At 38.5% G+C, this 13,813-nt stretch overlaps 1 protein-coding gene across 1 annotated transcript; it reads right to left on the reverse strand.

Moving 5' to 3' along the window:
* Positions 1-127: 127 nt before the first annotated feature.
* On the reverse strand, positions 128-13,753 carry lemd3 (LEM domain containing 3). The gene is made up of 13 exons (XM_053509029.1): positions 12,343-13,753; positions 10,525-10,565; positions 7,901-7,970; positions 6,089-6,165; positions 5,330-5,409; positions 5,028-5,173; positions 4,743-4,844; positions 4,545-4,647; positions 3,518-3,696; positions 3,325-3,406; positions 3,030-3,135; positions 2,805-2,883; positions 128-2,669 (listed from the first exon to the last, which is right to left on the reverse strand). Exons 1-13 carry the CDS (start codon positions 13,673-13,675, stop codon positions 2,506-2,508), a joined length of 2,562 nt encoding a protein of 853 aa, XP_053365004.1. The 5' UTR covers positions 13,676-13,753; the 3' UTR covers positions 128-2,505.
* Positions 13,754-13,813: the final 60 nt, after the last annotated feature.

Raw genomic sequence — 13,813 nt, forward strand, 5'->3', positions numbered from 1 at the left:
AAATTCATGTATCACTACTAATTACATTATCAAAGCTACTAATTTCATGGGTTAAACACTTGGGTTTAAATACTTTCTAAATCTGAAAAAAAGAATTCAACACAAATGTATGAAGCAACACGTCCAATTAAAAACCCTTAATAAACCTTTAATCAGAGCAGGTGTAACAAGTGACAAATTACATTAAAACAATCTGAAGCTTTAAAAAGCCTGGATTATTGTTTACTTTCCCCTCTGACTTGCAGGTCAGGGATCTTGGTCAAAACCATACAATGTGCTGAGACTGCTGCATAATATTACTTTGTACAGATAAAAATGTACAATGTACAAAAGTACGTCACAGGGGGAAAACAACATGAAAAAAAACAATTATAATGGAAATGAAGGTCAAGCACTATTTTAAAGTCGTGCCACACCAATCAAAGTTTACATTCACCTAATTTACAGCCTGCATGGAAAAAGGAAAGACTAAAAAGGGGCAACAAGTAAAAATACAATATCGGGCTATGGACACAAAGCAAATTACACTATGTGCAAGTACAGTGACGTGTTTCTGCATTTTTATTTCTTACACATCAACTCTGTGATTATACAACTGTTCAAAGTAAAATACGTCAACCCCTGCATTAAAAAAAAACAAAAAAATGTGCATGCATGGGGACATTATGGTGTGTAACAATTATGATCTAACTGATGAATTGTTTTATTAGGTGCACCCATGCATGTGTACGTTATATTAGGGATCTCATGTCAGTGTCACCTTTCTAAGGACGCCCAAATTATTTAGGAGTTTTAATAAGGAATTGACTAGCTCTGCTCTTCTAATAATTAGTCAAATTTGGAAAAGGTAAAAAAAAAAAATAATAATTGTAAATACTTTTCCAACGAATGCAGTGCCAGACCATAAAACAGCACTAAATTAAGGCACAATTTGGTTATTTGCTGCAAAGAACAATGCACTTTGCACATCTTGCTGCAAATACTCCAACTCCAGCTGTACTGCATTTCTTATAGAAATAGTAATGAAAATTATAAAAAATAAAATAAAAAATATGGACACAAAGGGATTGAGGTACCAAACTCATCATAACTGCTTAGTCAAATGAACCACACTCTGCAATTTTGATATAGTTAGGTTATTAAAACTTTGTGCTACAGGAGTTAATCTGAACCTTGATAATTCATCGGGGACAATACTTCTTACAAACGTATACTTTATTAATTGCAAATGAACCCCGACCATACTTAACCAAAACATGGCATGCTTTGTGAAGATCAGGGTGGCGAATCGGCGAATTTTGGTGAAACAAAATGGGCCAAAAAGGGTGACAAACTTCAACACCTGACCGGATTTGCTGATCCTGATCATGTGGAATGATTTAGCTGCACACTACATCGCTTTGGTGGACAGAGGATGAGCAACAAAAAGTCAAAACAATGAAACTGCACCAATCATAATAAAAATGTATAACTTTCAAAATATAAAGAAAATAATTATAGTAACGCATTTGAATACAATGGAATACAATCAAAATGGCAAGACTGAAATGAGAAATGCATGAAGTGGGGGTATCAACACATTAAATTACAGAGAAAGCCAATTTCTCAACAGGCAGTTCAAAACCAAGCGGCTTGTTTAGCATTACTGTGGTCACAGCATCTCATCGGACACGTCTTTTCACTTATTTGTTGGTACGAAATTAATTAGAGCTTATGACAATCTGCAGTTTTATACAGACAATTTCAACCACCACCATCCAAAAAAATATTTACAGCACCCCTTCTAGAGTGTGTGCATGCCATTGTTTTGGACTAAAAACTACAAAGAAAGAAAATACATAAAAGTTAAAAAGTCTGCAGGGAAATAAACATCCAAGTTATATGATACAATTTAAAGCATAAATATAGGGATATTGGAACCAGCACATGCAGCTATGTATAGCCCAATAGAACTCCTTTTGCCCAAGGAGAAGAGTAAACTGGAAAAAAAAAAAAACACAAAAAGAAAAAGAAAAAAAAAACAACAAGAGTAGAACCACAGACAGCAGCTTCAGTTCTCTCTCATATATTCTCAAATCTGAATATTAGAATAAATTGGAAGCCACGTTTCCTTGTTTACTCCATAAAGCCAGTCTGTTTTTTTTTTCTTTCTTTTTTTTTTTTTTTTTAAAAAAGAATAATAGATAACTGTGTCCATTGCACCAAAGTTTGAGAAGAGGGATATGCATGACTAGCAATCCTAAGTAAAGCTCTGACAACTCCCAACATGTTTGCTGTGTACAGCTCTCCTTTTCAGCTCCTTCTGCAAGACAAATAAGCTGACAGGGTTGCAAGCAAAGTCACTTTAGACCTGCTTACAAAAGACCACTATACGTCTCCATGAAGAGAAAGCTCCTGATCATGGCTCCAACTTAAGAGAAGGACCCAGGAGAGCGAGAGACTCTCAGAGAGAAGGAGAAGAAAAGAAAAAGGGAGAGTGAGAGCATAAGAGGACGTGATCAGGACTCAGGAGAAGCTCAGGAAGCTGGATGGGCTGGAGCTCGGCTGTAACCGAGCCATGGTGTTCATGCTAGAGCTGGACGGTTTCAGGGGTGTGTTACAGCCCAAGGCCTGCGGGAAACGCTGGTGGTATCGGTCAAGACGTAGGTATTTTACAGTCACCAGCTTTCCTGGAGGAGAAGTCACAAGAGATTATGAGCTCAATAACACAACAGCAAAATAAGTATTGTAAATAAGTATACTCAATGTAAATTGGGACATTGTATATTCTGTTCTCTTCTATCAGAACTATGAAATCTATTTACCATCAAACCATGAGCCATGCAGTGCCTTGAAAGCTTTCCCAGAGTGCTCAGCTGAAAGGCACTTCACATAAACGCAACCCTGAGGGAACAAGAGAGTCCAGGTTGAGAGCTTTTACACCACCGATATGTGACCTCCAATATCAAAGTGTAATTGTTTAAAGAAAAAAAATGATATGGAGAAAAGACACAAAAACACCTTTCAGCCTTAAAACAGACCAAACCTACCTCTCGTGAGTTCTTATCAACAGCGATGTGGACAATCCCATCATTATCGCTGCATTTCTCCAAAATGGCTTCTTGAATGGCAAGATGCCAGTTTTCTCCCACTTCCCTAACAAACAGAAATCATCATGTCTTTAAAACATCTGCTATCTGGGGAGGTGTGCAACCGCCATATCAAATGTAAATCCGCTGAGGCTGCCAAAGACTTAATCTCCTGTATTCTTTAAACTATACATGTATATACTCTAAACCTTTATCTTAACTTAAATCTAATGCAGAGATGATACACAACACTTACATTACAGGATCAAACATGTTGCGAATTTTCAGACATGGCGTTAAGCTGTTCGGTGGTGAATTCCTTCGGTCCAACGGAAATGCTGTAATGCACAGTAAGCCCAATGTTGAATATAAAGAACAGGCACATTATTCACATAAACAGGTGGCAGGATAACATTTCTGATGTCATACGAAGTAACAAGCAGAATTACCTTTTCCTTGCCACATTTTGGAAGGCATACTGGACATCTTGTCACAAGACAGAGGAGGCTGGAGCCACCGCCACACCATGAAATCAGCTCCTCCAATCCTCTGCGTTTCTGTCCTGATGCGGGACTCCGTTTCAGACAGGAAAGTCACAGCCCTGTCCCATACTTTCTTCATCTTCTTCCTATCAATAAAAAAAAATACAAAACTTTTTAAAAATGTTACATTAATACAAAGACTGGTGATTAGAACACATATGTACTACATATGTACATTTTTGTATTACCCCTTATGCTTGCCTTATAAGGAGACCTGTAGATATTATAATTTTGAGAAAAGATAGTTTTAAGATAATGGAAATGAAGCCTAAGCTAAACAGCTATTTCACAATAATAAAAGCCCTGAGGCTTATCAGAAAAAAGGCATCAACTTGCAAGGTAGCATGAAGACTGAACATTAGAGCTGGACCCATGAAAAAAAGCCATGTGGTCTGATGAGTCCAGAGTACTTTCAATAAGTTTTTTACTGTACAGTATCATGATTTTTTTTTTCCCAGGCCTTAATTCTGAAAAAAAAAAAAAAAACTTCTATAAAGTTGACCGTTCCAGTAATTTCAAATATCCATGGTCGTTTCTTTGTTTGATGCGGTCAATAACGTGACCCTTCTGAGATGGTAACTTTTTTTGTCCTGGCAGCATATGTTAAAATATGACAAATGTAAAATATTCACAGAACTAAAACTCAGGTTGTAAATTAGGCTTTTCCGGGAGTCTACACAAAAGTAAGTGAAAGCTAGTGAAGAATGAACTTATAAAACTTATAAAAGATGTAACTCATCAACGATACGCCTAAAATAGGCTCCTACAGTACTGTGTAGATAAACATCTGAGACCTCGCAGCAATCTGCCAGCTTTGACAACCAGCTGTTTTCTAAACAACTGCTTCATGGCAGTACAATTTTCTGTGTTTGACAGTTGATCATCACAAATCACACATGCCCAAAAAGTGCTGCAGAACGATAAAAAGTCCTACCTGTCGTGAGGCGAAACGAGAGAGTCCCGTACGTGAGGAATGGGCAAATAAGGCTGCAGGTCCTTATTCTCCTGGCATGCCTCGTTATGGCTCCTCATGACATCTGCACACAGAGCAAAGATTCAGCATACTCATTTCACTGTTCCGTTGTAAAGTTCAAGTAGAACAAAGAGCAGCAGAAAAACCTGGCATCAATACCTATGATTCTCTCCACCATGTCATACATCTGTCTGGTCTCCTCCTCCTCCCGCCTCCATCGGTACTTCACATATCGCAGCACTCCAAAAACAATGCCAATTTCTTTAGAAAAGAAGGAAGCAGATCATAGATGACGAACTTCAAATAGACCAAGACAAAGCTGAAGAAAAGGTGGAGCTAAGCAAAGGTCTCGAGGTCAAGGGCAGTCTGTTTTGGCATTTATCTAAACCAGAAGCCAAACCCTACACTAGTACTTAATCCATCCTTTATTGTTGTGAAATGTACCAGCAAGGATGAGGAGCACTCTGTAGATCACAGTGAAGAAGGCTCGTCGAAAGCGGCAAATGAAGGACATGCGAGGGTGGGTGGACTCCAGACGAGTGACGTCGGACACATCCTCCACTTGTTGCATAGGGTCATCTGCAATCAACCTGTAAATCCAGCAGTCAGGAAATAACAGAGAACTTATTTACATAGTCGACCCACAGTGGTAAATCAGACAGCAACAATGGAATAAAAAATAAAAAACATAATAAAAAAAAATTAAAAAAAACATAACTAAAGCAAAAATATTGGAGTCACTTTACCTTATACCACAAATATCTCCAGCTCTAATGATCCACTCCATAGCTGTTTCTATCCAACCTTCATAGCTTTTATTTTGCATCTAAATAAAACAAAAAAGAAAGAAAAAAAGATATGACTGATCACACATTATTAAATACTCAATGACTCTTGGCAGAGGAAAAGAAAAAGTATTTTAACTTTTTACTTATTTATAGAACAGCCATTCCTCTTTCTTTAATTGAGTTATTGCCCAGTGGTGGCAGGTTGTGAAACATGCTTAGTTCCACTTATTCCCATCTTTCTCATCAGACATAAAAATAGAGATAGTTTTGTCCCTCAGAACACAACATGTCGTCTGTCCTAAAGACCTTCATGTGGTGTAAACCTTAAGGGAACTGCTTTACACAAGAGTGTTACAAAATCCTGGCAATGGAGTCTCTTTAAACAAAAATGTTTGTCTCCTTACAGAAAACTCTTAATATGTAAAGATTTCATATACCACATATGTATACATGTATATTTGTTTTGTACAAGTCATTGTAAATGCATTTTTTACAAAAATAATAAAAAAAACTAGCACGTAAATACACACGTGACACTACCCTCATAGTTGCTGTTAAAAAATAATCAACTTCTGACTAAACAAAAAAAGAAAGAAAGAAAGAAAGAAATGCCAGGACAAAGTATTTTTTACAGCCACCCTAAGGACAAAAAAAAAAAAAAAAAAAAGCTGGCATGCAAATTGCATAAAAAAAATTAAAAAAAAATACTGAACCTACCATTAGATACTTGGTTGCCTCAGAGAAGGAGATGCTTCTGTTTAATGGTTCTGTGGGATCTTTACAATCATGTTCACCTGAAAGTAAATGCATTTCATATTTTAACCAAAGGATACATTTAGGTTCAAAAGGTAAAATGTTTTTGTACAATAATGCCAAATGATGATAATTTAACAACATGACGGTGATTATGTCACAGAGCTTTATCAACAAGGTTTAATTTAGCAGAAACTTAGTGGGAATATGAAAATTTATTCCCAAAAATCCAAACCCAAATCATACCACAACAATAAATTAGTGCACTGCCGGCGGGATCAAAGTGAAATGGCTCACCACAGCGCATGCACGCACACACACACCTCAAAAGAAAACACACCGGTTCACTCTGACCTCAAAAAGTCATGACAGCAGCCTAAGTGTGTATTAGAGTAAGTTTAGTCTCAGTGTCGGTGGGTGTCAGTGAGTCTTTTGTGTACTTATCAAATGTTTCAGACAAGAACTCAACAGAAGTGTCTCAAGAGCAGGTTAGTTTGGCAACACTGCTTTCTGATCTGTTGGGGAGTTGTAAACACTGTGCATATAGGTGTTTAAAAAAACTACGCAACATATGGTTACATTTTTAAACATTTGCTTCCTAAATAGATTTCATGTTAAAACTAGTGATAAATCAGGCCATGATAAATTCCATGGTAAAATGTCACTGGCTTTAGGTTGCTCGGGGTTTTTTTTTTTATATGAAGAGTTATTTTTTTTATTGTTTAAAAATATTTAAAAAATATATTCAGTTTTTTAGCAGAAAAAAAAATTTATGTGCCCTACATAGATAGTGGATTTAACTAATTGACACTTTTTGGTAGATTTTTTTATTTGTTAATTAATTTTTTATGGCAAAATGATTGAATAAAAGGTTAAAAAATTTAACATCAAACGTTATGGTTATTATATTCAGGCAAGTTAAAAATGATTACCTTTCCAAACAAAATCACTACATCAAGCATGATCATTGTTAGACTAATCAAACAATAATTGGTAGATTAATCAATAAAAAAAAAAACAACAACACTAGGTGCAGTGTTACTTCTCTAGGACTATTCCTAGGTATTAATCTTTTAACCAATTCAGTTTTTATTGCCAATAACAAATTACCAAATCATATGCATCACGTTAAAGCCTTAGAAATTTTTCTTGATAACATTTTTGATTTTACAGTGGCTGCATAAGTCTCAAAGTAACCCTGACTGCAAAACCACAAGTGCACTGGAGTTGGAACTAAACTGGCTCCTTCTACATGAGCCAAGTCAACCCAACCCTAAAAACTCTTGTTTTATAGACTGTATAGGTGATGTTTAATGTAAAGATTAATGATGAACAGTGTTTACAGGTAGATCTTAGACAGGAAGGGTTATATTAGGTGAATCACGTCTAGCTCTAGCCCATGGACTTTGCCAAAATACTTCACCAGCAGGAAACTTGGGAAAGCTCACCAAGCACCAATCACAAGGTTGGCATTACCCATTCATTAAACAGCTCCCATAAAAACTTCACAACTAAACAGTCTCGTCAGGTATGAGCAAACCAGTTAATCAAGCATGAGAAAACCACAACATAATGACACAAAGCCTAGCGTCTTGTGACGATGCTATAATTGGGAAGGTTGGTACTGTAGCAATGAAAAACCCTGATACTTCCTGCTTGTGCAGTTGTTCAGCCTGTTCATGTGAAGCCTCAAAACATTTTACTGTACAAAAGGTATTTAAAATCTCAAAACACTAAACCATTAGTTTCCTTCCATTTTTGAAATCTAAAATTCACCTGCAATATTGGCCAGATGATCATGCAGATGAACCAAAAGACCAAGAATGGTGTCTTTCTCCGCATGGTTCTAGAAGGAAAAGAAACAGAACATTGTTTTAAATAACTACGTTAACTTCGTTGCAGATTAACCTGCTTTACCACTTGATATGGTGAGACTTAAAAAAAAAAAAAAAAAAAAAAAAATCATATGAAGAAAAACAAGACTTTATGTAATTCAACCATTAGCACAGATTTAACACAATCTGTAGTACGATTTACTGGTTTAAACACAAAATAAAAACACTACTCATTATATGCACAAATATTTGGATGTTGACCTTTATAGCATATTAAAATAAAACCATTAGAATAGGACATCGAGTGATGTTTAATACAGGGTTTCCAGATTACAATAACAAAATCCCACCCAAAGAGTGCTGAAAATGTTGTTTGTCTTTCAGCTGCTCCACCCATCCACAATAAAAACTTTCAAAAAACGTCTTTTGGGTGGAGGGGGGTGAAAACATTTCTGAAAACTAAGTCATTAATATGCCTCCTTGTGGTTTCATTTTTTTTTTCATTTCCGACAAGAGAAAGAAAGAAATTGTAGCCATCACTACACAGAGACACGTCTTGTGCATTTTTAATGAAACCAACTAATTTTGCAAAATGTCCGACAAGTTGTTGAAAGGATTAATGGAAATGTAGCATGTTTTGTAGACAGCTATCCTTATTTTCCAACTTTGCTTGTAGTGGCAATGATATAAGGCTTTAACACTGAGTACACAGCAGGCTTTGTGCTGTTTTGCCCAATAATGAATGTTCAGACAAGCCCCAAGTTTAACATTACAAAGCTTAACCCAAGCATAAATATTTATGCACTGACCATTTTTTCATTCTAAAACAGCCTTTATTAGCTGAAAAACGCATGACGTTGCGTCATGACTCACAGGAAAGCATCACTTATACTTGACCCACTATACATTATACATCAATATATCATAGTATTCTAAGGCTAGTCTTGCTTGAACCAATAAGGTGGCAACGTTGGTCATGTTATTCCATAGATGTTTGCTCATAACCTATATCTGTAAAAGAGAGCATCACACTACGTAAAAAGTGTGAATAGAAAGAGGGCTGAGGCCACATCATACCTGAAGTGTACCAAAAAGACAACTGAATCGTCTTTTAAATAAACTTGCACTTTTTGGTCTACATTAAAAAAAAAATCTGGTTGATTTAGGCAAATCAAAATTTTCTATTTTTTTTATTTTCTATTGTATTTCATAATTATTTCTTATCAGTAAGCTTTTATTTTTAAAGTCACGGGGGGTCGTATAAGCTTTTTACTGCATATCGTACCATGTATGACTGTGTATGTGACAAATCTACCACACAAGTTACACAGTAGAGATGAGAAGACATGGGTAAAATCGATACACTGATCTATCACAATTTTCTTGTGTGGCAATTCATGTATTTATTATTAATAAATCCAACTAATTTTCATTTATATGTAACAATATTTTATCATTAGTTTATAATCCTGCAGGTGGCATGCTCTAAACTATTGACAGTACAGCAGCCTACATGGTAGGAGCAAATTATTCGCCAAGTTGCAATAAAACCTTGGGGGGAAAATAATTATAAAATATTGGATCACAATATTTAGAAAATTGTGATGCTTACAAAACTGTGATGAAAATCAAAATCAAAAGTGCTGCTGAATCTAATTAAAAATTGTACTGTAGGCTGTACAAGTCTTGTATATGATATAAAATCCATGTGATACATACACTGAGGGAACAGAGACCTTTGAAAAGAGCAGGTATTGTCCCTCTTATTGCCTCTGATTGACTAGCTAGTGTTGTCATATTGAGCACGCACAGGAAAGAGTGCAAATACAGGCCGAGTTTGCAAAAATAGAATTTGAGCATACGGACAACAACTGGAGCGAGCAAAAATAAAATGTGAGCACAAACTACCGAATTTTACACTTATTTTGTCACAATTACTACAGCTCGATCAAGTACCCCAACAGGTCTGTTCAGGTCTGCTTCCTTCTTACACGTCACGTGAGTGACAGCGGAAAACCGTAAATGAGAAAGAGAAATGAAGTGCTTGAATCATTCTTTAATTTCTGGCCTGATGGGTGAATTAAAAGTGTTGCGTGAATGCGGCTGAATGCAGGGAAACACGTATTAGTGGATCGCCATCATTTAGAAATAAGGTTGCATGCATGTATAAATCGAGATTGTGATTCCTTCCCTCCCTTGGTTCTAATTAGGCATTTAGATCCAAACATATAACTAAATCAACTGAGAAAACAATAGCAAACCAAAAGCAATATTTTGCAACAACTGTCTTTCAAAGATTTGACCGCTACTGAAACCTTGTGGCCTAAGTTGAAGAATGATGTCGCCACAAAAAAAAGAAAAAGAGAATGAGCATGAAATGTTCTGTATGGAAAACTGTATTGGTTTCACAATCTGATTCTTCAAATCGCATCCAACCCCCTTAGCCATTACAAGAACAGTATCATTTCACTAAACAGTGAAATACCATACACTTGGTTTATGTTTTATAAACAAGTCTACCCCAATACACAACTGAACAGATAAAAACTGAATGAAGTTACTTACATATGTTTTATCAAAATCTTCACCAAACGGGTGGCTTCGACCTACAAAATGGGGAAGAAAAAAAAACAAAGCACCAATAAGAAATTTAATGGCAGAGTAGAAGTGAGAATTAAATCCTATTGCATTTTCCTTTCATGACTGTTGAGGGCAGAGACACACAATGGGCAAATTCATCTTGCAAGAATAAGCCTCCTGCTTTTCAATTATTTTCCACATTTATACATCTAACTAGATATAAAAAATAAACATTATATCATGGTTGAACCTGTTATAATACGGTATAGTACTATGAAGTAGCAGCAATTTCTTTATTTGGTTAAAGAAATTAACCATAATTATACACATCTATACCCAAAACTGTTTTGGAAACAGACACAAGCAAACAGTCATGCAGTGTAGTTGTGGCCACAGACTTCCAACATCTCTAGAGAGAAGCAATTAGTCTGTCTTAGCTTGTCTGTGACCTAGATGTCTGTCTGCCATTTGCTCTTTAGTCCAGACTCTCTCTTGGCATACCACAACACACTCCTGCTTCAAAACAGAAACCGGAATGAAAACACTCCACTAAAAACAGAATAAACCAGAAAAAAAAGACAAAACTTGGTAAAATGCTGAACACGCATTCGAAGATGGGGAAAAAAAGTCAACAGCCGAGGTGCCTGTGTCAAAAATATTTGTGTTATGTCTTTTAATTTCCTTGTTTTATGATTATTATTCAAGCAGTGAAATGACAAACCATACATCTTACTAACTTTACCAAAACAAATGTTTTTATTTACCAGATCAGTTTTAAAAGTAATACCCCTTACAACCTGCACTGTAGCTATAGCACATAACTCCACCACCTAGGAAAATAATTTTTACTGGTTAATTAAATCGTTTGCACAGGTGATGGGTGATCATTTCATAATCAGAAGCATGTCAGTATGAAAAAACAAGCACAAAATGCGGTCAAACCGACACTAAATGATGGTTTCAAAGCCATTGTGTGACAAGGAGTGCTTAGATAGTGGGTGGGAAATGACAAATTGACACTAATCAAACCAGGGGGAAATGCCACACCAGAAAGAGGAGACTAAGTACCAATTATAGTGGTTCAGTATGTAAATTACACAGAATTGAAACCCCTCAGCATGATGGTGGCTTTGGTGTTTGCTTTTCTAAAACAGAACAAAAGCAAAGTATTCCACTTCCTGTCCTGTCTCTGGTTATTGTGGAAGCCAGTTACATGTTAGCCAGCAACTTTTTAAAAACCTGGTATGAAGTATGAAGGTACAATTAAACACTTAATTGTTGTTCATATGATGGTAAAGTCCATTTTATTCACTACGAGGAGCAACTGATTGGAGCTTCTATTGCACAAATGGTTTAGTCAATATTGTGCATTACTAAATATTAAATTAAATAATACAAAACTGAATCATATGGAATCACCATTTCTTCTTCATTATTAAAACCCTGCAATGTTCATCATGCACCATGAAAATGCACTCAAGTACTTAAACGTTTGTAATACAACAAACTTCTACTTATAGTAATAGTGTCTAAGGAAACACAGTTCAAAAGAAGAAACTGTGAATGCAGACATGATGTCTGGGACTGAAAGCTTGGCTATTGAAACTCTGGTGCTTGTGAATGCAGTCTAAACAAACCTCAAGGTCTTCAACTAAAGTGTGGGTAATAGGTGCTTAAGTAGATGATTGGGAAATGGGTACTCAAGTTCACAGACATTCCTCAGAGCTGAGTACAAACAGTCTTTGGTAATAAAATCAAACCTCTCAATGTATTTAGGGACCTGGGGGTTATAACTACACTTACCAGGAACTGCGTCTGAGGCTCCAGAGCCCCGCATGCGCAGGTACATGAGGCCGAGCAGCAGGAAGAAGAGGCAGGCGGCGGTCAGGAGGAACATGGACAGGTAGTGAGCGCTGAAGCCGCCGGGGCCGGACACCTCGTCCCGTTTAAACTGCTCCAGCAGCTCATCCTCTGGCCCCGTGGCTTTCCGTTTGTGGCTGTAGTTATGGTTGGAGCCCGTGTGGTTCGAGTGGTTGAAGGTGTAAGGAGAGGCCAGGCTGTTGTAAGTGGAATACCGGGCTCTGAGTCCGGAGCTGAGGCTCCCGCTGCTCGCCGCGGCCTCCCTGCCGCTTCTGCTCTCCTCCTCGCCGTTTACACTCGTGTAGCGGGACGTTTTCAGAAAGCTCCCGATCAGCTCGTCGTCCTCCCCCTGCGCACTCGCCATGTCTAGACCGACAGCGCCGGACCCGTGGTCCGTCAGCTTTTCCCGGACGCTTTTGTAAGGGGTGGACGTGAACTTCGTCACACTCCGTCTGGAAAGCAGACGGCGTCGCCTTTCCTCCTCCTCGTCGTCGTCTTCCTCTTCGTCTGAATCAGAATAATCCCCCTGGTTACTGTAAGTCCCTTTACTACCGTTCAGAGTCCTCCCGGTGCTCCCGGGCTCCTCTTGTAGATGGTCGGTCTCCTCTGACTCGCCGTCATACCTATCTATCTTATGCGAGTCCCCGAAGCTTAAATTCCCCCGGTAATCTGCCAACAACGCCGACCCGAACGTGCTTCTCCTGCTCTCCGGTAGCCCGAGATGAGATTTGCCGCTACTGTTTAACCCGAGGCCGGTAGTTCTGCGCGCGCCGACGGCTGGCGACTCTTGTGTAGGCCTTGCCGAGTGCAGCGCCGAGCCTCGGTCTCTCCTGCCACCGCTGCTCGGGCTCAGGCCTCCCCTTTTCTGCGGCGCCTCTGCGTCTGACTCGTCCGAGCTAAACCCCAGGACGAACTTTCCACTCCGGTCCCCTCGCTTTTCGTTCAAGGATGACCGACTACCTGAGCTCCGAGTCGAGTTCACGTGCGTGACGTCACTGGCCGCCGGACGAGCCCGAAACGCCGAAGCTCCCGCCGCTGTGTGACCGTTATTACTGCCGCCGCCGCCGCTAGCGCTAGCACTAGCACTGCTGCTGCTGTTGACGCTACTGCCGTTTCTTCCTTTCACGCCACGGGACCGCTGCTGTTGCTCCTCGCGTAGCTTTTTCAGCCTTTTTAAGTACACGGGCCTCGTGTTTTCGGTAACCGGGCCCGGAGAGGCGCCGAGACGCTTTAACTCAGAAAAAAGCTCCTCGTCCGTTAGCTGCACGGACGCCATCTTTGCACAAAACTCGCACAGAGAGCGTTACAGGAAGTGACGTACAAGTAGAAGAACCAGACAGGGAAGTTGGGCGAATACAAAGTTAGCCTAATGACGTAAGCAGAGTAACTCCTAACTCTGTTACTTTAATGTGTT

Source organism: Clarias gariepinus, chromosome 12 (assembly GCF_024256425.1).
Source record: "Clarias gariepinus isolate MV-2021 ecotype Netherlands chromosome 12, CGAR_prim_01v2, whole genome shotgun sequence".
Classification (NCBI taxonomy): Eukaryota; Metazoa; Chordata; class Actinopteri; order Siluriformes; family Clariidae; genus Clarias; species Clarias gariepinus.